General features: G+C 37.7%; 1 protein-coding gene across 1 annotated transcript in view; it reads left to right on the top strand.

Annotated features, from left to right (window-relative positions):
* Positions 1–24,655, top strand: part of LOC129143463 (MAM and LDL-receptor class A domain-containing protein 1-like) — a 36,489-nt gene that overhangs the window by 4,424 nt on the left and 7,410 nt on the right. Inside the window, exons 2-4 of the mRNA XM_054680339.2 lie at positions 18,775–18,876; positions 19,810–19,956; positions 23,508–23,674. Of these exons, the coding sequence (XP_054536314.1) occupies positions 19,839–19,956; positions 23,508–23,674 (285 nt within the window). The 5' untranslated portion in view covers positions 18,775–18,876; positions 19,810–19,838. The remainder of the gene's footprint in view (positions 1–18,774; positions 18,877–19,809; positions 19,957–23,507; positions 23,675–24,655) is intronic.

Genomic DNA, 24,655 nt, shown 5'->3' with positions numbered 1-24,655 from the left:
AGATAGCGGTGTAGATATTTCCACATATATACAGATAGCAGTGTAGATATTTCCACGTTTACAGAGATAGTGGTGTAGATATTTCCACGTTTATACAGACAGCGTTGTAGATATTTCCACGTTTATAGAGACAGCGGTGTAGATATTTCCACATTTATACAGATAGCGGTGTAGATATTTCCACATTTACAGAGAGAGCAGTGTAGATATTTCCAAGTTTATACAGATAGTGGTGTAGATATTTCCACGTTTGTACTGATAGCGGTGTAGATATTTCCACGTTTATAGAGATAGCGGTGTAGATATTTCCACGTTTATAGAGACAGCGGTGTAGATATTTCCACGTTTATAGAGACAGCTTTGTAGATACTTCCACGTTTATAGAGATAGCGGTGTAGATATTTCCATGTTTATAGAGACAGCGGTGTAGATGTTTCCATGTTTATAGAGATAGTGGTGTAGATATTTCCATGTTTATAGAGACAGCGGTGTATATGTTTCCACGTTTATAGAGATAGCGGTGTAGATATTTCCATGTTTATAGATACTGCGGTGTAGACATTTCCATGTTTAGAGAGGTAGCGGTGTAGATATTTGATGTTTATAGAGACAGCGGTGCAGATATTTCCATGTGTATACAGATAGCGGTGAAGATATTTCCATGTTTATAGAGGCAGCGGTGTAGATATTTCCATGTTTATAGAGATAGCGGTGTAAATGTTTACACGTTTATAGAGATAGCGGTGAAGATATTTCTACGTTTATACAGATAGCGGTGTAGATATTTCCACATTTACACAGATAGTCGTGTAGATATTTCCACGTTTATAGAGATAGCGGTGTAGATATTTCCACGTTTATAGAGATAGTGGTGTAGATATTTCCACGTTTATAGAGATAGCGGTGTAGATAATTCCACGTTTATAGAGATAGCGGTGTAGATATTTCCACGTTTATACAGATAGCGGTGTAGTTATTTCCACGTTTATAGAGGTAGCGGTGTAGATATTTCCACATTTATACAGATAGCGGTGTAGATATTTCCATGTTTATAAAGATAGCGGTGTAGATATTGCCACGTTTATAGAGATAGCATTGTAGCTATTTCCATGTTTATACAGATAGCGGTGTAGCTATTTCCACGTTTATATAGATAGCGGTGTAGCTATTTTCAAGTTTATACAGATAGTGGTGTCGATATTTCCCCGTTTATACAGATAGCGGTGTAGATATTTCCACATTTCTAGAGACAGCGGTGTAGATATTTCCACGTTTATACAGATAGCAGTGTAGATATTTCCCCGTTTATACAGATAGCGGTGTAGATATTTCCACGTTTATAGAGACTATGCTGTAGATATTTCCATGTTTATACAGATAGCGGTCTGGATATTTCCACTTTTACAGGGACAGCGGTGTAGATATTTCCACATTAATAGAGATAGCGGTGTAGATATTTCCGCGTTTATAGACACAGCGGTGTAGATATTTCCACGTTTATACTGATAGCGGTGTAGATATTTCCAAGTTTATAGAGACAGCGGTGTAGATATGTCCACGATTACGGAGATAGTGGTGTAGATATTTCCACGTTTATAGAGACAGCGGTGTAGATATTTCCACGTTTATGCAGATAGCGGTGTAGATATTTCCATGTTTATAGAGATAGTGGTGTAGATATTTCCACATTTATACAGATAGCGGTGTAGATATTTCCACGTTTAGATAGCGGTATAGATATTTCCACGTTTATACAGATAGTGCTGTAGATATTTCGATTATGGAGATAGCGGTGTAGATATTTCCATGTTTATACTTACAGCAGTGTAGATATTTCCAGGTTTATAGAGATAGCGGTGTAGATGTTTCCACGTTTATAGAGATAGTCGTGTAGATATTTCCACGTTTATAGAGATAGCGGAGTAGATATTTCCATGTTTCTGGAGACAGCGGTGTAGATATTTCCACGTTTATGGGGATAGCGGTGTAGGTATTTCCATGTTTATAGAGACAGCGGTGTAGATATTTGCATGTTTATAGAGATAGCGGTGTATATATTTCCATGTTTATAGAGACAGCGGTGTAGATATTTCCATGTTTATACAGATAGAGGTGTAGATATTTCCATGTTTATAGACACAGCGGTGTAGATATTTCCATGTTTGTAGAGACAGCGGTGTAGATATTTCCATGTTTATACAGATAGCGGTGTAGATATTTCCGTGTTTATACAGACAGCGGTGTAGATATTTCTATGTTTATAGAGTTAGCGGTGTAGATATTTTCATGTTTATACAGACAGTGGTATAGATATTTCCGTCTTTATAGAGATAGCAGTGTAGATATTTCCATGTTTACAGAGATCGCGTTGTAGATATTTCCATGTTTTTAGAGATAGCGGTGTAGATATTTCCATGTTTATAGAGACAGCGGTGTAAATATTTCCATGTTTAGACAGATAGCGGTGTAAATATTTTCATGTTTATAGAGATAGCGGTGTAGATATTTCCATGTTTATAAAGATAGCGGTGTAAATATTTCCATGTTTATAGAGATAGCTGTGTAAATGTTTACACGTTTATAGAGATAGCGGTGTAGATATTTCCACGTTTATACAGATAGTGGTGTAGACATTTCCACGTTTATAGAGATAGCGATGTAGATATTTCCACGTTTATACAGATAACGGTGTAGATGTTTCCACGTTTATAGAGATAGCGGTGTAGATAATTCCACGTTTATAGAGACAGCGGTGTAGGTATTTCCAGGTTTATAGAGACAGTGGTGTAGATATTTCCATGTTTATAGAGACAGCTGTGTAGATATTTCCACATTTATAGAGACAGCGGTGTAGATATTTCCATGTTTATAGAGACAGCGGTGTAGATGTTTCCACGTTTATAGAGATAGCCGTGTAGATATTTCCACGTTTATAGAGACCGCGGTGTAGATGGTTCCACGTTCATAGAGACAGCGTTGTAGATATTTCCATGTTTATAGATACAGCGGTGTAGACATTTCCATGTTTATAGAGATAGCGGTGTAGATATTTTCATTTTTATAGAGACAGCGGTGTAGATATTTCCATGTGTATACAGATAGCGGTGAAGATATTTCCATGTTTTTAGAGACAGCGGTGTAGATATTTCTATGTTTATACAGATAGCGGTGTAGATATTTCCATGTTTATACAGATAGCGGTGTAGAAATTTCCATGTTTGTACAGATCTCGGTGTAGATGTTTCCACGTTTATAGAGATAGCGGTGTAGATACTTCCACGTTTATACAGATAGCCGTGTAGATATTTCCACGTTTATAGAGGTAACGGTGTAGATATTTCCACGTTTATAGAGATAGCTATGTAGATATTTCCACGTTTATAGAGATAGCGGTGTAGATATTTCCACGTTTATACAGATAGCGGTGTAGATATTTCCACGTTTATACAGATAGCGGTGTAGTTATTTCCACGTTTATAGAGGTAGCGGTGTAGATATTTCCACGTTTATACAGATAGCGGTGTAGATATTTCCATGTTTATAGGGATAGCGGTGTAGATATTGCCACGTTAATAGAGATAGCGGTGTAGATATTTCCATGTTTATACAGATAGCTGTGTAGCTATTTCCACGTTTATACAGATAGCGGTGTAGATATTTCCCCGTTTATACAGATAGTGGTGTAGATATTTCCACATTTATAGAGACAGCGGTGTAGATATTTCCATGTTTATACAGATAGTGGTGTAGATATTTCCACGTTTATAGAGACAGCGGTGTAGATATTTCCACATTAATAGAGATAGCGGTGTAGATATTTCCATATTTATAGAGACAGCGGTGTAGATATTTCCACGTTTACACTGATAGCGGTGTAGATATTTCCAAGTTTATAGAGACAACGTTGTAGGTGTTTCCACGTTTATAGAGATAGCAGTGTAGATATTTCCACGTTTATAGAGACAGCGGTGTAGATATTTCCACGTTTATACAGATAGTGCTGTGGATATTTCCACGTTTATACAGTCAGCGGTGGAGATATTTCCACGTTTATACAGATAGCGGTGTAGATATTTCCACGTTTATAGAGACAGCGGTGGAGATATTTCCACGTTTATACAGATAGCGGTGTAGATATTTCCACGTTTATACAGACAGCGGTGTAGATATTTCCACGTTTATGCAGATAGCGGTGTAGATATTTCCACGTTTGTACTGACAGCAGTGTAGATATTTCCACGTTTATACAGATAGCGGTGTAGATATTTCCACGTTTATAGAGAGAGCGGTGTAGATATTTCCACGTTCATAGAGATAGCGGTGTAGATATTTCCACGTTTATAGAGAGAGCGGTGTAGATATTTCCACGTTTGTAGAGATAGCGGTGTAGATATTTCCACGTTTATAGAGAGAGCGGTGTAGGGAATTCCACGTTTATACAGATAGCGGTGTAGATATTTCCACGTTTATAGAGACAGCAGTGTAGGTATATCCACGTTTATACAGACAGCGGTGTAGATATTTCCACGTTTATAGAGACAGCGGTGTAGATATTTCCACGTTTATGCAGATAGCGGTGTAGATATTTCCATGTTTATAGAGATAGTGGTGTAGATATTTCCACATTTATACAGATAGCGGTGTAGATATTTCCACGTTTAGATAGCGGTATAGATATTTCCACGTTTATACAGATAGTGCTGTAGATATTTCGATTATGGAGATAGCGGTGTAGATATTTCCATGTTTATACTTACAGCAGTGTAGATATTTCCAGGTTTATAGAGATAGCGGTGTAGATGTTTCCACGTTTATAGAGATAGTCGTGTAGATATTTCCACGTTTATAGAGATAGCGGAGTAGATATTTCCATGTTTCTGGAGACAGCGGTGTAGATATTTCCACGTTTATGGGGATAGCGGTGTAGGTATTTCCATGTTTATAGAGACAGCGGTGTAGATATTTGCATGTTTATAGAGATAGCGGTGTATATATTTCCATGTTTATAGAGACAGCGGTGTAGATATTTCCATGTTTATACAGATAGAGGTGTAGATATTTCCATGTTTATAGACACAGCGGTGTAGATATTTCCATGTTTGTAGAGACAGCGGTGTAGATATTTCCATGTTTATACAGATAGCGGTGTAGATATTTCCGTGTTTATACAGACAGCGGTGTAGATATTTCTATGTTTATAGAGTTAGCGGTGTAGATATTTTCATGTTTATACAGACAGTGGTATAGATATTTCCGTCTTTATAGAGATAGCAGTGTAGATATTTCCATGTTTACAGAGATCGCGTTGTAGATATTTCCATGTTTTTAGAGATAGCGGTGTAGATATTTCCATGTTTATAGAGACAGCGGTGTAAATATTTCCATGTTTAGACAGATAGCGGTGTAAATATTTTCATGTTTATAGAGATAGCGGTGTAGATATTTCCATGTTTATAAAGATAGCGGTGTAAATATTTCCATGTTTATAGAGATAGCTGTGTAAATGTTTACACGTTTATAGAGATAGCGGTGTAGATATTTCCACGTTTATACAGATAGTGGTGTAGACATTTCCACGTTTATAGAGATAGCGATGTAGATATTTCCACGTTTATACAGATAACGGTGTAGATGTTTCCACGTTTATAGAGATAGCGGTGTAGATAATTCCACGTTTATAGAGACAGCGGTGTAGGTATTTCCAGGTTTATAGAGACAGTGGTGTAGATATTTCCATGTTTATAGAGACAGCTGTGTAGATATTTCCACATTTATAGAGACAGCGGTGTAGATATTTCCATGTTTATAGAGACAGCGGTGTAGATGTTTCCACGTTTATAGAGATAGCCGTGTAGATATTTCCACGTTTATAGAGACCGCGGTGTAGATGGTTCCACGTTCATAGAGACAGCGTTGTAGATATTTCCATGTTTATAGATACAGCGGTGTAGACATTTCCATGTTTATAGAGATAGCGGTGTAGATATTTTCATTTTTATAGAGACAGCGGTGTAGATATTTCCATGTGTATACAGATAGCGGTGAAGATATTTCCATGTTTTTAGAGACAGCGGTGTAGATATTTCTATGTTTATACAGATAGCGGTGTAGATATTTCCATGTTTATACAGATAGCGGTGTAGAAATTTCCATGTTTGTACAGATCTCGGTGTAGATGTTTCCACGTTTATAGAGATAGCGGTGTAGATACTTCCACGTTTATACAGATAGCCGTGTAGATATTTCCACGTTTATAGAGGTAACGGTGTAGATATTTCCACGTTTATAGAGATAGCTATGTAGATATTTCCACGTTTATAGAGATAGCGGTGTAGATATTTCCACGTTTATACAGATAGCGGTGTAGATATTTCCACGTTTATACAGATAGCGGTGTAGTTATTTCCACGTTTATAGAGGTAGCGGTGTAGATATTTCCACGTTTATACAGATAGCGGTGTAGATATTTCCATGTTTATAGGGATAGCGGTGTAGATATTGCCACGTTAATAGAGATAGCGGTGTAGATATTTCCATGTTTATACAGATAGCTGTGTAGCTATTTCCACGTTTATACAGATAGCGGTGTAGATATTTCCCCGTTTATACAGATAGTGGTGTAGATATTTCCACATTTATAGAGACAGCGGTGTAGATATTTCCATGTTTATACAGATAGTGGTGTAGATATTTCCACGTTTATAGAGACAGCGGTGTAGATATTTCCACATTAATAGAGATAGCGGTGTAGATATTTCCATATTTATAGAGACAGCGGTGTAGATATTTCCACGTTTACACTGATAGCGGTGTAGATATTTCCAAGTTTATAGAGACAACGTTGTAGGTGTTTCCACGTTTATAGAGATAGCAGTGTAGATATTTCCACGTTTATAGAGACAGCGGTGTAGATATTTCCACGTTTATACAGATAGTGCTGTGGATATTTCCACGTTTATACAGTCAGCGGTGGAGATATTTCCACGTTTATACAGATAGCGGTGTAGATATTTCCACGTTTATAGAGACAGCGGTGGAGATATTTCCACGTTTATACAGATAGCGGTGTAGATATTTCCACGTTTATACAGACAGCGGTGTAGATATTTCCACGTTTATGCAGATAGCGGTGTAGATATTTCCACGTTTGTACTGACAGCAGTGTAGATATTTCCACGTTTATACAGATAGCGGTGTAGATATTTCCACGTTTATAGAGAGAGCGGTGTAGATATTTCCACGTTCATAGAGATAGCGGTGTAGATATTTCCACGTTTATAGAGAGAGCGGTGTAGATATTTCCACGTTTGTAGAGATAGCGGTGTAGATATTTCCACGTTTATAGAGAGAGCGGTGTAGGGAATTCCACGTTTATACAGATAGCGGTGTAGATATTTCCACGTTTATAGAGACAGCAGTGTAGGTATATCCACGTTTATACAGACAGCGGTGTAGATATTTCCACGTTTATAGAGACAGCGGTGTAGATATTACCACGTTTATACAGACAGCGGTGTAGATATTTCCACGTTTATAGAGACAGCGGTGTAGATATTTCCACGTTTATACAGACAGCGGTGTAGATATTTCCACGTTTATACAGACAGCGGTGTAGATATTTCCACGTTTATACATACAGCGGTGTAGTTGTTTCCACGTTTATACAGACAGCGGTGTAGATATTTCCACGTTTATACAGACAGCGTTGTAGATATTTCCATGTTTATACAGACAGCGGTGTAGATATTTCCACGTTTATACAGACAGCGGTGTAGATATTTCCACGTTTATACAGACAGCGGTGTACATATTTCCACGTTTATACAGATAGCGGTGTAGATATTTCCACGTTTATTTTGGGCTGGAAGAAGGTCGAAATAAGAAGAGGCAGTGTTTTTGGCCATATCATTGGCTTGACTATTTTATCTGGTTAACTTTATTTGCTAAGCAGGCTAACAAAACTGCATATTTAGCTTTTAGCCTTTGGAATAGAGGTTAGTAAGGAGAACAGATTGTTGAGTGGAATAAGCAAATATATTTGCTACAGAAACTGGAAATCAACAATATTTAGAAGTAAACTCCAACTTTGTTTCAAAATCTGTTCCCTCTCGTTCATTCCCTGTTTTAGTCATTGGCAGTAGTTTTTTCTCACTCGGAAAGTTAAGAGTAATTTTTACATATTCTTCTCTTTTTTCACCTTTATATCAATTTGGCTAAAAAATATTATGGAGGAAATATCCTACCTTATTTCTTAAATTTTCTCCTCTTATTTATTACTACTATTTATCCAACCCTGACTTTGTTCCAGCCCACATTTTTTTCCCCCTATGGGATATTTTTTTCTTCCAATTTTAATGTATTCTACTCAACAATCTACTTCCAACTGATTATACTTTATAACAGACACCTATGGCCAGGTCTCCACTTCTCATAGATCTATCAATAAGTCTTACTGCCTCCAGGACAGAATTCAAATATTTTATCATGATATTAGCTCCTCACGATACTGCTCTTTTTCAGTAGTCCAATGTCCTCCTTCACAGTTCCCCCAAGAATCCCATACTCTGGTCAAAACAAATTACTTGTGAGTTCAGCAACACAGTGTCCTCTAATTCTTGGGTATTATGCAAACTTCTTTTCCTCTGCCCGAAAGCCTCATTCCATGACTTTTCTTTTTCTTCTTCTTCTCATTTTTCCTCTGCTTCATCCTCTCCCTATCCTCCCCACCTTCTCTTCCCTCTTTTCTCCCCATTCCTCTCCCCTCTGTCCTCCTCCTACATTTCTCCTCCCTCCTTCCTCCACCTCCCTTGCCTTCTTCCTCTCCTTTCCTTTTTCTTCCTTCTTCTCCCTTCTGCCTTCTTTGTTCCTTCCTTTTCTTTCTTTCTTTCTTTCTTTCTTTCTTTCTTTCTTTCTTTCTTTCTTTCTTTTCTTTGTTTTTGATATGTCCTTCCACCATTTATGCTCAGGTTTCTGAGCAAAAGTTTCTTGTGAGTTGAGGTTTCTTTGCAGGGAATTTTCCCTTATAGACTATCCCTCCACATTGCCACTACCACCCCCTACACACACACACACACACACACACACAGACACACACACACAGACACACGTGTATTGATTTATCTCCATGACTAAATTCTAAGTGCCTTGAGGCATAGTTCCTACCCTGTCTAATTCATTTGTGGACCCTAGAACAGAACAAGCACTTAATAAATATAGATTCACCAAATGATTGAACAAAGAACATGTGCAGTTATTCAAATGCCAAATATTTGAGATTTTGGATTATTTCTTCTTCCTTGTGAGATACATATGCTCTATTCCATAAAAAAGCAGATTTAAATAAAATATCAAGGGAAGATGTTTTTAACAGTACTTACATTTGTGCTAAGAATATTATATTATTTCTAGGTTTTTGTTTTAGTATGAAAAATGAAGCTCAGTCCTCAAACTATATAATGAGGCTTTATTGAAGATGAATTAATCTGGGCCAAGCATTTCCCATATTTTAATAGACATACAGGTACTTTTGCCATATTATAGCAGAAATATTGTATTTAGAAATGAGTGGACTTAAAGAAAATGAGTGGACTTAAGTTGTAACATAGCCGTCTTGTGGTAAGTCTTTTTGGTTTATGGAAATGATTGTTTAGGAGGCTGAGGTGGACAGATCACTTGAGGTCAGGAATTCAAGACCAGCCTGGCCAACATGGTGAAACCCCATCTCTACTAAAAATACAAAAATTAGCTGGGCATGATGGCGTGCCGCTGTAATCCCAGCTACTCCAGAGGGTTGAATCTGGGAGGTGGAGGTTGCAGTGAGCTGAGATGGCACCACTGCACTCCAGCCTGGGTGACAAAAAAAGACTCTGTCCTGGAAAAAAAAATGATATTTAGATTTCCTAAAAAGACTTCTTTTCACATACGTGGGCCATAATGCACCTGCCCTACACACACTAGGGCTAGTATATTAGTCTATTATGGCTGCCATAACAAAGTACCTCAGACTGTGTTACTCAAACAATAGAAATTTATTTTTTCTTGATTATTGAGGCCAGACATCCAAGTTCAAAATGTCAGCAGGATTGATTGAGTTTTGTGTCCTTTCTTCTTGGCTTATAGATGGCTGTTTTCTCCCTGTGTTTTCACATGGTCATTCTATACCTGACTATGACCTAAACTCTAGTTTAAGTACGCCAGCCATATTGGATTAGGGCCACCCTGGTTACCTCATTTTACCTTAGTTAGCTCTATAAAGGCTGTATTTCCAATACAGTCACTTTCAGTAGTACCTTGGGTTAACACTTCAACATAGGAATTTTGGGAGGCATGATTTAGCCCATAATAACCAAGTTCCAGACAACTAGAAACAGCTTCTATGTTCTAGGGCCTGCTGACATCATTAAAACTAGCCAGTCCTAGGCTTGCTTACCCTGCCTCCCCTGCTTCTTCTCCTAGAAACCAGAAGAAAGTTTCTTACCCACATTTCACTCCTCTTCCTCTGCCTCCTGACTGACGCTGGGACTTTCCCACGTGCTCCCTCTTCTTGGAGAGGAGGTGTCTAGAGACACCCAAGAGGAGGTCTATACTCTGGGTGACCAAGTAATCTGTATAACAGACCCCCATGACACGAATTTACCTATATAACAAACCCACATATGTACCCCGAAGTTAAAATAAAAGCTTTTTTTTAAAAGTAAAAAACAACTCATAGAGCGGAATACTGGAAAATAGGAACTTTACCATATGTAAATTTATAAATAAATTTGAAAATGAAATGACCAACTTTTAAAGTTGAAAAATTCTGAGATGAGGAAGTTTATAATATATGGCTTATTTATTATACCGTTATTTATGAAAATGAAACTATTATTTTACCATATATATTTCTCTTTACTCTAAAAATATATCATGAAGTCAGGAGTTCGAGACCAACCCGGGCAACATGGTGAAACCCTGTATCTACTAAAAATATAAAAATTAGCCAGGTGTGGTGGCACATACCTGTAATCCCAGCTACTGGGGAGGCTGAGATGGGAGAATAGCTTGAACCCAGGAGGCAGAGGTTGCAGTGAGCTGAGATCACGGCACTGCACTCCAGCCTGGGTGACAGGGTGAGATCCCATCTCAAACAAAAGAAAAAAGAAAAAAATACATATAAGCTATTTTATTTATAAAACTGCTTAGTATTAGGTATGTTCACAGTTTCTGAACACTTTGGACAATAAAACTAATTTTTAATATGAAAGAAATTGTTTAGCCTATTTCCAGATTTTCAAACAATACCGTTCTAACCTCTGCCCCTTCCAAGATATGAAATTTTATTGTACATTTATTGAAAAGAGGATCACTTTAGATTTTACCAAAGTAGCTAGTTTGAAAAAAAAATCAAGCCTTGCTATTGTGATTAAATAAGAACATGTTTAATCACTGATTCTTGAATAACACTGATTCTTAAAGAAACAGCTGATTATAATTTTGTATAACGATTTCATGCTGTGGCTCACAATCAGAATATTTTGAATATTCTGTGAATATTTTTACATTGGTTTTTCAGGACTTTGCCTAAGTCTCATTTGTAAAGCCCTCAAATATACCAATCATCCCTTTATTAGAATCTGAATGATGCATATATATTATCCAGTTAAATAACTAAGGACCTTTTTTATTTTAGTAGCTTCCAGTTCTCTTTTAAGAGACAGTAACTGTTCCTTCCTTGAAATCCACTACAAATAAGGATAACTGACACATTGTCTAAAACCTCTGGAGTAAAAACTGGATGTCAATTATAACTTTTACCACAATGGCCTTGAGACTTGGACTTCATTTTCTACCCTCTGAGAGAGTCTGGACAATTTCATTTAATCTGTTTGTGCAAGATAAGATTGGAAGGATGGCAGGCCCTAGACATGTGACTTCAGTGGTACAGACACCTTGAAATGGTTGGCAAAGCCTTATTCCACTAATCATGTATCATTGATGGAGGATTTGAAAACCCCTAAAATAATATTGTACTGCCAGATTGTGGTACAATGTAAGAATAAGAGAAAGAGAGTTGGGCACAGTGGCTCACACCTGTAATCTCAGCACTTTGGGAGGCTGAGGTGGGCAGATCACCTGAGGTCAGGAGTTCGAGACCAGCCTCAACCTGGCCAACATGACAAAACCCTATCTCTACTAAAAATATAAAAATTAGCCAGGTGTGGTCGTGGGCCCCTGTAGTCCCAGCTACTGGGGAGGCTGAGGCAGGAGAATCGCTTGAACCTGAGAGGCAGAGGTTGCAGTGAGCCGAGATTGTGCCACTGCACTCCAGCCTGGGCAACAGAGTGAGACTCTGTCTCAAAAAAAAAAAAAAAGAAAGAAAGAAAGAAAGAAAGAAAGAGTGAGAGGAGAGAGGGAAGAAGGGAGAATTAATATGAGTATAAATAACTGACATCTTTAAATAGCTTTGAGCTCTGGGATTGAATGCACTAAAATAAAAATAGCTGTCCAGATTTATTAATTGACAATTTATGCATACCAGGCCAAAATACTTACTCATATACCACTGGTTTTATGGTTGTAAATTCCAGTTTTCAGGCCAAAGGTAGTTAAAGTGGTAGACACTGGTGAAAGAAATGTAATACATTTGACAAAAGCTACGTTTTTAATTCCATGCAATTTGTACTCAACTGTTTTGCTATTTTTGTTTATAGTGCTTCTGGGTTTTTTTTTTTGTCTTGTGTAAATAGTGATGAATTAGAGATAATATGCAACATTTAACTGAACTATGGCCAATATTTAGTTATGTAGCTCTAGGGACAGAAGATTTGTAGCTATTATATGAATCTACAAAAATTACAGTTTTAATTGTTTCATGGTAATCGTTATTGTGCTATCTTAGCTTCATTTATTGCCAACATTCCCTTAATTGCATATGCAGCTTTGTTTTCAGTGCATCTTACATTCAAGAGGATTTGCATATTCATCATTTGTAAACTCCCATTATGAGAAACCAGATTGTGGATGCATTCATAAATCATTTCCATAACCAATTGCTTCAGTTTTATCACAAATAAAAGTGAACATGATGTATATTGAGTCTACAGTGTTTTAAAATTTTTCATCAGGTTGTTCTTAGGCCATTTATTCATTTATCAAACAAGTATACATTGAGCACCTATTATGCCAATAAGTTTTTTAGATAGTCGTGTGATAGCAGTGAAAAAGCAAATAGTAATCATTGCGTTCACCAAGCTTACAATTTAGTCAGGGAGAAAAATGATACTAAGCAAATAAATAAAAAATATAGTTTATGTCAAGTGGTGATATTTGCTATGGAGAACAGTAAAACAAAAAACTGTGATAAGAAGTTCTAGAAATGAGGATGAGATGGTGATGTTTAAATAGTCAGTATGGTCACATTAAAACATATAATCTGAGAAAAATAGCCAAACAATAGAGGAAATAAGCCATGTGAATATTACATATGTTGACAAAAAGAGTCAAGCTCTGTAAAATATTAAAAGAGATTTATTCTGAGCCAAACATGAGTGATCAATGGCTCATGACACAGTCCTCAGGAGATCCTGAGAACAGGTGCCCAAGGTAGTTGGGCTACAAGTTGGTTTTACACAATTTGGGGAGACATAAAATATCAATCAATGAATGCAAGATGTACATTGGTTGAGTTTAGAAAGGCAGAACAACTGGAAGAGGGGGCTTCCAGGTCATAGGTAGATTCATAGATTTTCTGGTTGACCATTGGTTGAGTTATTATCTGAAGACCTGGAATCAATAGAAAGTAATGTCTAGGTTACAATAAGAGCTCGTAGAGACCAAGGTTTTACCATGTAGATGAAGCCTCCAGATAGCAAGCTTCAGAGAAAATAGACTGTAGATGTTTCTTATCATACTTAGTTTGTTCTACCAGTAATTGCAAAAGGGAGGAGGGTATAATGAGGCATGTCTGGCTTCACTTTCCCATCATGGCCTGAACTAGTTTTACAGGTTAACTTCGGAATGTCTGTAGATGAGAGGAGGAGTCCATTCAGATGGTTGGGGGCTTAGGATTTAATTTTTTTATTTATATATCCAGCTATAAATGCAGAGGCCTTGAGGAAAGAGGCTTTGGTTTATATGAGGAAGGTCATAGTAAGGCATTGATGTTTACTTCATGTGGGATGAAAACCCATGGAAGGGCTTTAAGCAGAGGAGACATGATCTGACCCTCAAGATTATAGTGGAGCAGGGACAAGGACAGAAAGACAAATTAAGAAGTTACTAAGATGATCAGGAAAGAGAAGATGTTTCCTGAGCCAGAGTTGGTAGTAGTAGTGGAGGTCGTAAGATGTAGTTGGATTCTGGATGTGTTTTATTGATAATGCAGAAATTTGCTGATGGATTGCATGTTTGGTGAGAGAGAGAGAAAGAGATGAGTCTTGGACGACCCCAAATTTCTCGCCTTAACTAGAAGGATGGAGTTTCATTAACTGGGATAAGAAAGGCTGTGGGAAGAGAAAGTTTACGTTGAGAAAATCAGAAGTTTATTGAGATAGTAACCGCCCAAGGGGTTCACCTTGCCAGCTGCCTGGGCAGAGCCAATTCATCAAGATGGGAATTGCAATAGAGAAAGAGTAATTCATGCAGAGCCGGCTATGTGGGAGACTGGAGTTATATTATCACGCAAATCAGTCTCGCTGAGCATTCAGGGATCAGAGTTTTTAAGGATAACTTGGTGGGTGGGGGGAAGCCAGTGAGCCAGGAGTGCTGACTGGTCAGAGATGAAATCATAGGAAGTCGGAGCTGTCTTCTTGTGCTCAGTCGGTTCCTGGGTTGAGGCCACAAGATCAGATGAGCCAGTTTATTGACCTGGATGGTGCCAGTTGATCCATCAAGTGCAGGTTCTGTGAAATATGTCAAGCACTGATCTTAGAAGCAGTTTAGGGAGGGTCAGAATCTTGTAGCCTCCAGCTGCATGACTCCTAAACTATAATTTCTATTCTTGTGGCTAATGTTAGTCCTACAAAGGCAATCTAGTCCCCAGACAAGAAAGAGGTCTGCTTTGGGAAAGGGCTGTTACCGTCCTTGTTTAAACTATAAACTAAGTTCCTCCCAAAGTTAGTCCAGTCTCCACCCAGGAATGAGCAAGGACAGCTTGGAAGTTAGAAGCAAGATGGAGTCGATTAAATTAGATCTCTTTCACTGTCTCAGTCATACTTTTGCAAAGGTGGTTTCAAGATTTAGACCTATTTCTGTGACCCGAGGGAAGAGGCTTAAGTCAGTATCAGGATACTGCTGGAGTGTAGAGTTGGAGTCCACAAAAATTTTGGGCCTGAGGTATAATTTTATGAGCCCCAGCATTTAGGAAAGGGTTTAATAGCATGTTACTAGGTGATATTAACAAGGTTGTGGGTGTGTAGAGAGGAGAAGAGATGGAGGGACTGAGCTTCCAGGCAGTCTCATGTTGAGCAGATGAGGGAAAACCACAAGAGAGACTGAGAAAAAAAATAGGTGGTAACACAATCAGAAAACCAGAAAAGAGTTTTATGCAAAAGCCTGGTGAAGAAAATATTTCAAGAAAAAGGGAGGGATCAGCTCTGTCCAATATTACTGATATGTCAAATATGTTGATGAAAAAAATTAAATATGAGATTTAGCAATATAGAGGTCAATCTTGATATATGCAGTTTCAGGGGAGTGGTAAAGCTGATGAAAAAACAAACAAACAAATAAGGAATAAAATACTGATCCATGCTACAACATGGATGAACCTCAAAAACATTTTGCTGAGTGAAAGGAACCAAGCACAAAGGCTACAGCCTGCATGATTCCATTTATGTGAAATAGCAGAGTCGTCAAATCCATAGAGATAGAAAGCAGATGTAGTGGCTGCCAGGGTAGGGGGGAGAAGAGAGAATGGTGAAGTGACTGATGGGTACAAGTGATGAAAATGTCTTGGAATTAGGTAGTTTGATGATTGCACAACATTTCAAATTTAATAAAAGCCACTGACTTGTACACTTTTTTGTTGTAGTTGTTGAAGCAGAGTTTCGCTCTTGTTGCCCAAACTGGAGTGCAGTGGCACGATCTCAGTTCACTGCAACCCTGCCTCCTGGGTTCAATTGATTCTCCTGTCTCAGCCTCCTGAGTAGCTGGGACTACAGGCATGCAACACCACACCTGGCTAATTTTTGTATTTTTAGTAGAGACGGAGTTTCGCCATGTTGGCCAGGCTGATCTTGAACTCCTGACCTCAGGTGATCCATCTGCCTCAGCCTCCCAAAATGCTGGGATTACAGGCATGAGCCACTGTGCCCGGCCTTTTTTTTTTTTTTTTTTTTTTTTTTTGAGTTGGACTCTCACTCTGTTGCCCAGGCTAAAGTGCAGTGGTGCGATCTCGGCTCACTGCAACCTCCGCCTCCTGGGTTCAAGCAATTCTCTTGCCTCAGATTTCCTAGCTGGGATTACACGCGTGTGCCACCATGCCTTGCTAATTTTTGTATTTTTAGTAGAGATGGGGTTTCACCATGTTGGCCAGGCTGGTCTCGAACTCCTGAACTCAAGTGATCCACCTGCCTCGGCCTCCCAAGTGCTGGGATTACAGTTGTGAGCCACTGTGCCCAGCCTACTTGTACACTTTAAAATAGATAAAATGGAAATGGTTAATGATATGTTTTGTGAAGTTTATCTCAATTAAAAAAACTGTTATTGACATAGATTCAAGAGAGAATAGGAGGGGAAAGAACTGGTGTTTGAGTCAGTGTGAGAATAGGCAGAACTTTGAGAAGTTAGTTGGAGAAGGTTGTCAGATCAGGAGAATGTTTTTCTAAGATGGATGAAGTTTTGACCATTTAGGTCCTGAAGGAAATGATCTTGTAGAGAAAGAGAACACATCGTTGTAAATGAGAGGAGAGGAAATTGGCAGCATGATTCCTTAAATAGCCGAGCAGAGATGAAATTTCTGTCTAAATGGAAGACGTCATCCAGAGAAGGGCATGGAGAGTTGACCCGCTCCTACAGGGGGCAAAGCGTGTGGACAGCTGGCCAGTGAGATTGATGATGCGACTAGTAAAGTTTTCTTCTGATTTCTCTCATTTTCCCAATGAAATGTGAAGCAAGGTGGTGAGCTGAGAATGACAATAGGGAAGGAAGAGCTGGAAGTTAAAAGAGGGAATAGAAAGCTTTGAATAGTTGTCTAGGAATGCAGAAAAGGAAAGAATGAGGGTCACCCTGATGCCAATGGAGTGAGTAGTCATGAATACGAAGTCATTTCAGTCTGCATGATTGTGGACAAAGTGAAATCTGCATGATTTCTTCACTCATTCAGCTGCACAGATACAGGCTAGAGTAAGTGAAGGGATTTATTTTCTAGAGTTTTTGCCATGAGAGTATGGAGAAGTATGAGCATGGCCAGGGAGTGATTGCTTGTCTGATATCTCTAATAAAGGAAATGAAGACAAGATAGGTGAGGGAAATAACTGAAAATAATTTAGGATCCTGGGCTTGTAGAAGCTGGCGCAGCTGAAATATTGTTAGAGTAGAGATATGAAAAGAAGTGAGCTGGACAGATAGGGATGATGGTTGGTGAGTGGACCACTTGAAATGAAGACAAGGAAACGTTATCATCATTAGTAATGGTAATACTTCTTTTGAAGAGTGGTGGCAAAGGTTGTTTTTCATCAAAGTTCTCCTTCAAAGTCATCAATAAGAAGAGATCAAGAAACTGAGAAGCAAATAAAAGTGAATATTTACATGACAGCGAATGACAGTGAGCTCAGAGCTAGAATCTTCAGGGGTTGAGGGGCAGGGCATCCTCAGGGCTCACCTACAGTGTCTGTAGGTGATTGTAACAAGCTGGAACAGTGAGGGGTGCCATTTGACATGAGAGTCAAAGCTTGGGTATTTAGGAAGGTCAGAGGGAGAATTGTCTGCAAGTGGTATGGGCAGAAAGGACTCCTAGTCTACCTTCAAGTCTTATATTGGGGGGCTTGGGGAAAAGAAAACAAAAACACAGGCACAATTTTTTTTTTTTGAGATGGAGTCTCGCTCTGTCACCCAGGGTGGAGTGAAGTGGCGTGACCTTTGCTCATTGCAACCTCCACTTCCTGGGTTCAAGCAATTCTCCTGCCTCAGCCTCCCTAGTAGCTGGGATTATGGATGCATGCCACCACGCCCAGATAATTTTTGTATTTTTAATAGAGACGGGGTTTCACCATGTTGGCCAGGCTCATCTTGAACTCCTGACCTCAGGTGATCCACCCTCCTTGGCCTCCCAAAGGCCAGCCCATGCCTGGAATTACAGGTGTGAGCCACCATGGCCGGCCAACAGGCACAATTTGGGAAGGCTCCAGAGAAAGCAGTTCCAGGGAAGATCCACCTTCCACGTTTAAGGGGCACCATATCTTGTATTGGACACATGTACAACTGTCCTTCAAATAGTAGACTCTGAGTTCCAACATTAGGGCAATTTTTTTACTCCTATGAAGGATTGGCTTTGGGGCTTGCCTGTCATTATGGAGATATGATTAAAATTCTGAAACATTGGCATAGTTGTTTTGTTCTGTTTTTCTCTGTCTCTATTTGAGTGGTGTGTGTGTGTGTGTGTGTGTGTGTGAGAGAGAGAGAGAGAGAGAGAGAGAGAGAGAGAGAGAGAGAGTTACCTAAAGGGTGATGATACCATAAAGAGAAATTGGTTACAGAGTGCTTTGTAGAATTAATATTAACATTAAAGCAAAATACTTGAGTCTTTCCAGTTGCACCTGCGTTTCACTTCTTGCCAATCTTTAAATTTAACAGATGGAATTTTACTGTGTCAAGAAGCATTGAATGCTGAGCGGGAGCTATGTCATCCAGATACAGATCTCTGCAGATTTGATGCTACAGATGAAGAGTTGAGATGTAAGTGTTAAATTGAGATATTCACTTTTCTGGTATATATGCAATATGTGAGACTCAGAGACCACTCACAGGAAAGTGCACACGCCAACCTTTGTTGACATTAATGTCCTAGTTTTAGCTGGAGTGTTATTGGGAGGCTGTGGTGGTTTATACTAAATACATCAATTTAAGGCGATGTCATTTTGTGAAACAAACTAAAGCCATTGTGGAATGATATGCAATGTTTCTTCTATAAAATTTCAGTGTGATTATGAATAGTAAATAATTTAAACTAACTAATCTAATCCCATAAAGTAGGTAAGGTAAAATATAAAGCCATTTTAAAAATTGTTGACTGGGTATGGTGGCTCATGCCTGTAATCCCAGCACTTTGGGAGGCCGGGATGAGAGGATTGCTTGAGGCCAAGAGCTCAAAATTAGCCTGGGCAATATAGCAAGATGTCATCTCTACGAAAAAAAAAAAAAAAAAAAAAAAGAATTACCTGAGCATGGTGGCATGCACCTGTGGTCCTAACTACTTGGGAGGCTGAGGCTGGAAGATTGCTTGAGCCCAGGAGTTTGAGGCTACAGTGGGCTATGATTGCAACACTGCATTTGGCCTGGGTGGCAGAACAAGACCCTGTCTCTTAAAAAAATTAAAACATATTGTGACTGAAGTGGTGACACATACAACAAAAACTAGGAATCTCCTTTTTTATGGCAATGGGTCACATTTGAGAGGATATTGTACATGTGGATCAACTGAGAAATTTTTGCAAAATGGAGTTGCTGGTACACTCTAAGGCTTATTGAATCCCAACTTCCAGATATAAATTAGTGTGTGCTGATGTGTATGTGTGTATATAAGCCTTTTGGTTGATTACAACGCGTAACTTGGTTAAGCAGCCACTCTAGCAGACTAATAGTCCACCAAGATCTTTTTCTCCCGTTTAGTGTGTCAGGCCTGTGGGTTTGAATTTGACATGTGTGGGTGGACGTCAGAAGCATCTGCTGGCCAAATTTCCTGGATGCGCACAAAAGCGAGAGAGATCCCTGCATTCGAATCCACACCTCAGCAGGATCAAGGAGGTGATGATGAAGGTAGAAAAAAATAATATATTTTATGTATTACTTTCAGAATTCTGCTTTATGGTGACTAGTTATAAGACATTACATAGGAGGCCTTGGTGAATATACTGAGTATATTTTATTGAAAATACATTCTGCCATAGGAGCTGAAGGTGAAAATAACAATTATGTTTCCAACAGTGTAAAACAAGAATTATACTAGGTTAACAATATTTTTTAAGTTTTATTATTTCCTTCAGGATTTATTATCGTGTGAACAAAAAGTATTAAAAGGCTTTTTTTTTTTTTTTTTTTTTTTTTTTTGAGACAGAGTCTCACTCTGTCACCCAGGCTGGAATGCAGTGGTGAGATCTCGGCTCACTGCAACCCCCGCCTCCTGGGTTCAAGTGATTCTCCTGTCTCAGCCTCCCAAGTAGCTGGGACTACAGGCACGTGCTACCATGCCTGGCTAATTTTTGAATTTTTAGTAGAGACAGGAATTCACCATGTTGGCCAGGCTGGTATCAAACTCCTGACCTCAAGTGATCCACCCACCTTAGCCTCCTGAAGTGCTGAGATTACAGGTGTGAGCCATCATGCCCAGCCAAGTCAGCCAGCTCTTTCTTTCTTTCTTTCTTTCTTTCTTTCTTTCTTTCTTTCTTTCTTTCTTTCTTTCTTTCTTTCTCTTTCTTTCTTTCTTTCTTTCTTTCTTTCTTTCTTTCCTTCCTTCCTTCCTTCCTTCCTTCCTTCCTTCCTTCCTTCCTTCCTTCCATCCATGCTTCCTTCCTTCCTTCTTTCTTTCTTTCTCTCTTTCTTTCAACACTGCTCTGTTGTCAATGAGTTTCTTCCTCTTGCTAACATATTAATTTGTATTTTCTGTTTACTTTTATTCTTTTTGCTTTTTTTCTTTCTTCCTTTTCTTGGAGGGGTGAGTATTGTTACATTTTTATTTTAATTTTTTTCACTGATCTGGAAGCTTTAATTTGTATATCTTATTGTTATGACTATTCTTAATTTTTAGGGTATATTCTTTATATGAAATTTCTTTAACAAAACCTAAAGTGCTCTAGTATTTCTGCCTTCTTGAACATGAGAAAGACCAAACTATCATTTAATTATTTTTTGGTCCTGAGTTACAGTTGAACATTTTAAAGAGTTTTAAAGTCAATATCTTGTTATGATACTTGTAATTAGTAAGTTTATATATTTCATTATTTTTCTTACTCACCATTGTTTTTTAGATTTTATGCTTTCCTTCTTGGTTCCCTTATCCCCTTGCAAAGGTTGACTCTTTAATCAATTTTTCTTTTATTTAGAAAAGATCTGTGGTGATGAGCTCCCATAGTACCTGTAAACTTAAAATGTTTTAAAATTGTTCTCACTTCGAAATAATAATTTATCTGGTCATACAATTTTAGAATTTTTTTTTTAATTTCTAAGTACAGGGTGATTTTCCCTCTTTAGCTCCTGATATGTGCTGTAGTGATGGAGAAGTCTGAGTGCATGTAATGGTTTTTAGTTTAATGCAGATTTTAAAAATGTTTCTTTATCTTTGTTATTTGAAAATTTCAGTATGATGAGTGCAGGAATGAGTATATGTTTAATTTTTAATGCTCAGAATGCACATATATCATCACTTGCAGAAATTATGTTATTCTATTCAAGTAATTCTCTCTTACTCCCTCTAATCTTTTCATCTTGAGTTTCTATTAAACACAACTAATGTTCACACTCCATAACCTGACTCCTCCTTTTTATTTTCCATATAACTTACTCTATTTTGAGTTACATTTCAGGGCTTCTGGTACATGAATTTTCTCTTTGACACTATGGCCAGTCTAGGTTATATTCTGCCTATTGGGCATTTAATTTAAAGTCTTAATTTATTTTTGTTTTAAGTGTATACTTGCTAATATTTTCTTATTTATTTCCTAGTGTATCTTAATATGTTTTTAATAGAATGTATTGGAATTGCATGAAATTTAATTTCTTCTTTGTACAATTTATAAATGTAATTTGTTTTTGCTGTCTTTAGCATTATATTTATATATTTTACTGTGCAGATTATTATTTTTTATTTTTTTATTTTTTGGGGGTAGCAGTAATATTATTATTATGGTTATTTATTTTATTTAAGTTCCAGGCTACGTGTGCAGGATGTGCAGGTTTGTTACATAAGTAAACATGTGCTGTGGTGGTTGGCTGCACCTGTCAACCCGTTACCTAGGTATTAAGACCAGCGTGCATTAGCTATTTATCCCAATGATCTCCCTCCCCTCACCCCTCAACAGGCCCCAGTGTGTGTTGTTCCCCTTCCCTGTGTCTGTGTTCAAGTTGTTCAGCTCCCACATATAAGTGAGAACATGTGGTGCTTGGCTTTCTGTTCCAGCATTAGTTTGCTCAGGATAATGGCTTCCAGCCCCATTCATGCTCCTGCAAAGGACATGATCTCATTCCTTTTTATGGATGCATAGTATTCCATGGTGTATATGTACCACATTTCCTTTATCCAGTCTATCATTGATGGGCATTTGGGTTGATTCCATGTCTTTGCTATTGTGAATAGTGTACAGACTATTTTTAAAAAGATTAATAGACTTTACTTTTTAGAATTACTCTTTTCAAACTGCTTTTTGCCTTGCAGGTGCCTTGTAATTTTTTGTTGAAAGTCAGACATGATTTATTGTGCAAAAGACATTAATGTAAATAGTGTAAGCTTTTACATTACGTTTATCCAGTTAAGGATCATATTATGCTTAGTATTTGCTGTAGCTGTAAATATGTGAGGCTAAAATTTGGCCTCATGTTCTTGTTTTTGTCTTTCTTGTTGTATTTGGGTTTCCTTAGAGACTTCTTTTTAAATAAATGTCAGAGACGTGCAGCAGTTTCAGTAGCATGAAGAAGCATTTCAGACTTTATTTTTGAAAATGAAGTTGTAAAATTATAGAAATCTCTTTATAAATCTGTGTTGTCCTTGTTATTAAGTTCAAGAACAGCTCCAACTGGTTTTAAATATCAGATGGGGAAAAATTTATATACAATATCTTTATGTAAAACAAAATCCATAGGTGACGTTTAAAAGGACCGTAGATATCTCATACCTCTATGTGGCTTGGTAAGAAAGAAGACATTTTAAGTTGTATTTCCTAAAACTATAAAGGATTTTCTACAAAAAGTAAATCAAAAAATCATCCAGAGGGGCAAGAATTCTGGGAAGGATGAAGAGAAATTCTTGATTAAAAAAGGATTGAATTGTGATATTTAAAAGAAAATGACAATAATTTGGTGGTATAGCAATTTGTATATGCAGGTTTCTTTTACAGGAATCTTGAATTTTTACAAAAGGGTGTTATCAAATTTTGATTGTAGAAATTAGGAGATTTCTCTACATATTGGAAATGATATATAAAAATGAAAACCTGTTATTTGTAGTTGATGTAATCATTTGAAAACACTCTATCCTTTTAAGTAAAATATTTGTGTTTTAAGTCTGGTTTTGAAAACTTCAGAAATGTGATAGTTTTAGTCAGACAGAAAGAAGCTAATGTTTTCCTAAATTGCTTCTTTTTTCTTTTATCTTTCAGGTTATTATGTATGGGTAGGCGCTAAGCATGCTTTCGCTCTTAACCATTTAGACAGCAGGGCTTACCTAAATAGCTCTGTGTGTCATTGCCTGGGCAAGAGCTGTCATCTTCAATTCTATTATGCAATGGAAAGCAGTGTCCTGAGAGTAAGACTGTATAATAATAAGGTAAGAAGAAAGTTGCATTTATTTCAAATTCATTGAATCAATGAAGTTTCTAACTCTTGGCAACTTGTGTTTCGATTTCTCAGTTGCGCATAGGCTTTTATTCTTTAACTTGACTTTATTTGGTGTACTTTTAAAAAGAATGATTAAGAAACTAGGATAGGGGACACTCTCATGTACAAAAGTTAATGTGATAACTTGCCCAATATTATTTCATAAAGTTTTCAAAATTCATGGAAGTATATTAAAGAAACTATAGATCTAATAAAAATGGGATAGCTGAGATTCTGTATTGTGAGCTCTGTATTGAAGCTCTGATGTGATCTGTTTTGGACATTACATCTATATATCATTAGAACTATAAATATAATGGTTAAAACTTACTTGTTTGGGTAGCAGTAGACATAATTTTTAAGACTGGTAATTATTGATTAAATATTGAACAATGGCACACTGGGTAGAGTGAGTCCATTCTTCTTCTCTCTCCTTGTCCAATATGCTCAATGAGTTCTAAAGTGTAAAGCTGAGTGAGTACTCCAATTAGTATAACAGATAAAAACAAACTGACAGCTGATTCCATAGTATAGGAAAACACCCTGCTTTTTCTACTCTTACGCACTCAGCACTCCCAATATCTCACTTCTGACACCAGATGCATGTTTTTTTTCCAACACAGCAATTCAGTTCTCTAGTGGACACCAACTGAGTGTCCTTTGATTTGCCTCAATTCTGACACTGCTACGTGAAGATAGTGCAGATTCCACAGGTTGAGGTCTCAGGCCCACAAGACTACCCCTACTTCAGATGTCAATCACAAGCTTCCTATTGTGCCTCTTACCTACCAGCTATAAATTGGAGTTCCCATGACCCCCTTTTTAGGTTTGATAATTTGCTAGGATGGCTCACAGAATTCAGGAAAACACTTTACTCATGTTACCCATTTATTATTAAAAATGTAGATGAACAACCATATGGAAGAGATGA

This window comes from Pan troglodytes, chromosome 2 (assembly GCF_028858775.2).
Source record: "Pan troglodytes isolate AG18354 chromosome 2, NHGRI_mPanTro3-v2.0_pri, whole genome shotgun sequence".
NCBI classification, from domain to species: Eukaryota; Metazoa; Chordata; class Mammalia; order Primates; family Hominidae; genus Pan; species Pan troglodytes.
Note: the sequence above shows the minus strand (reverse complement) of the source record. Positions and strands in the feature narration are given on the sequence as shown.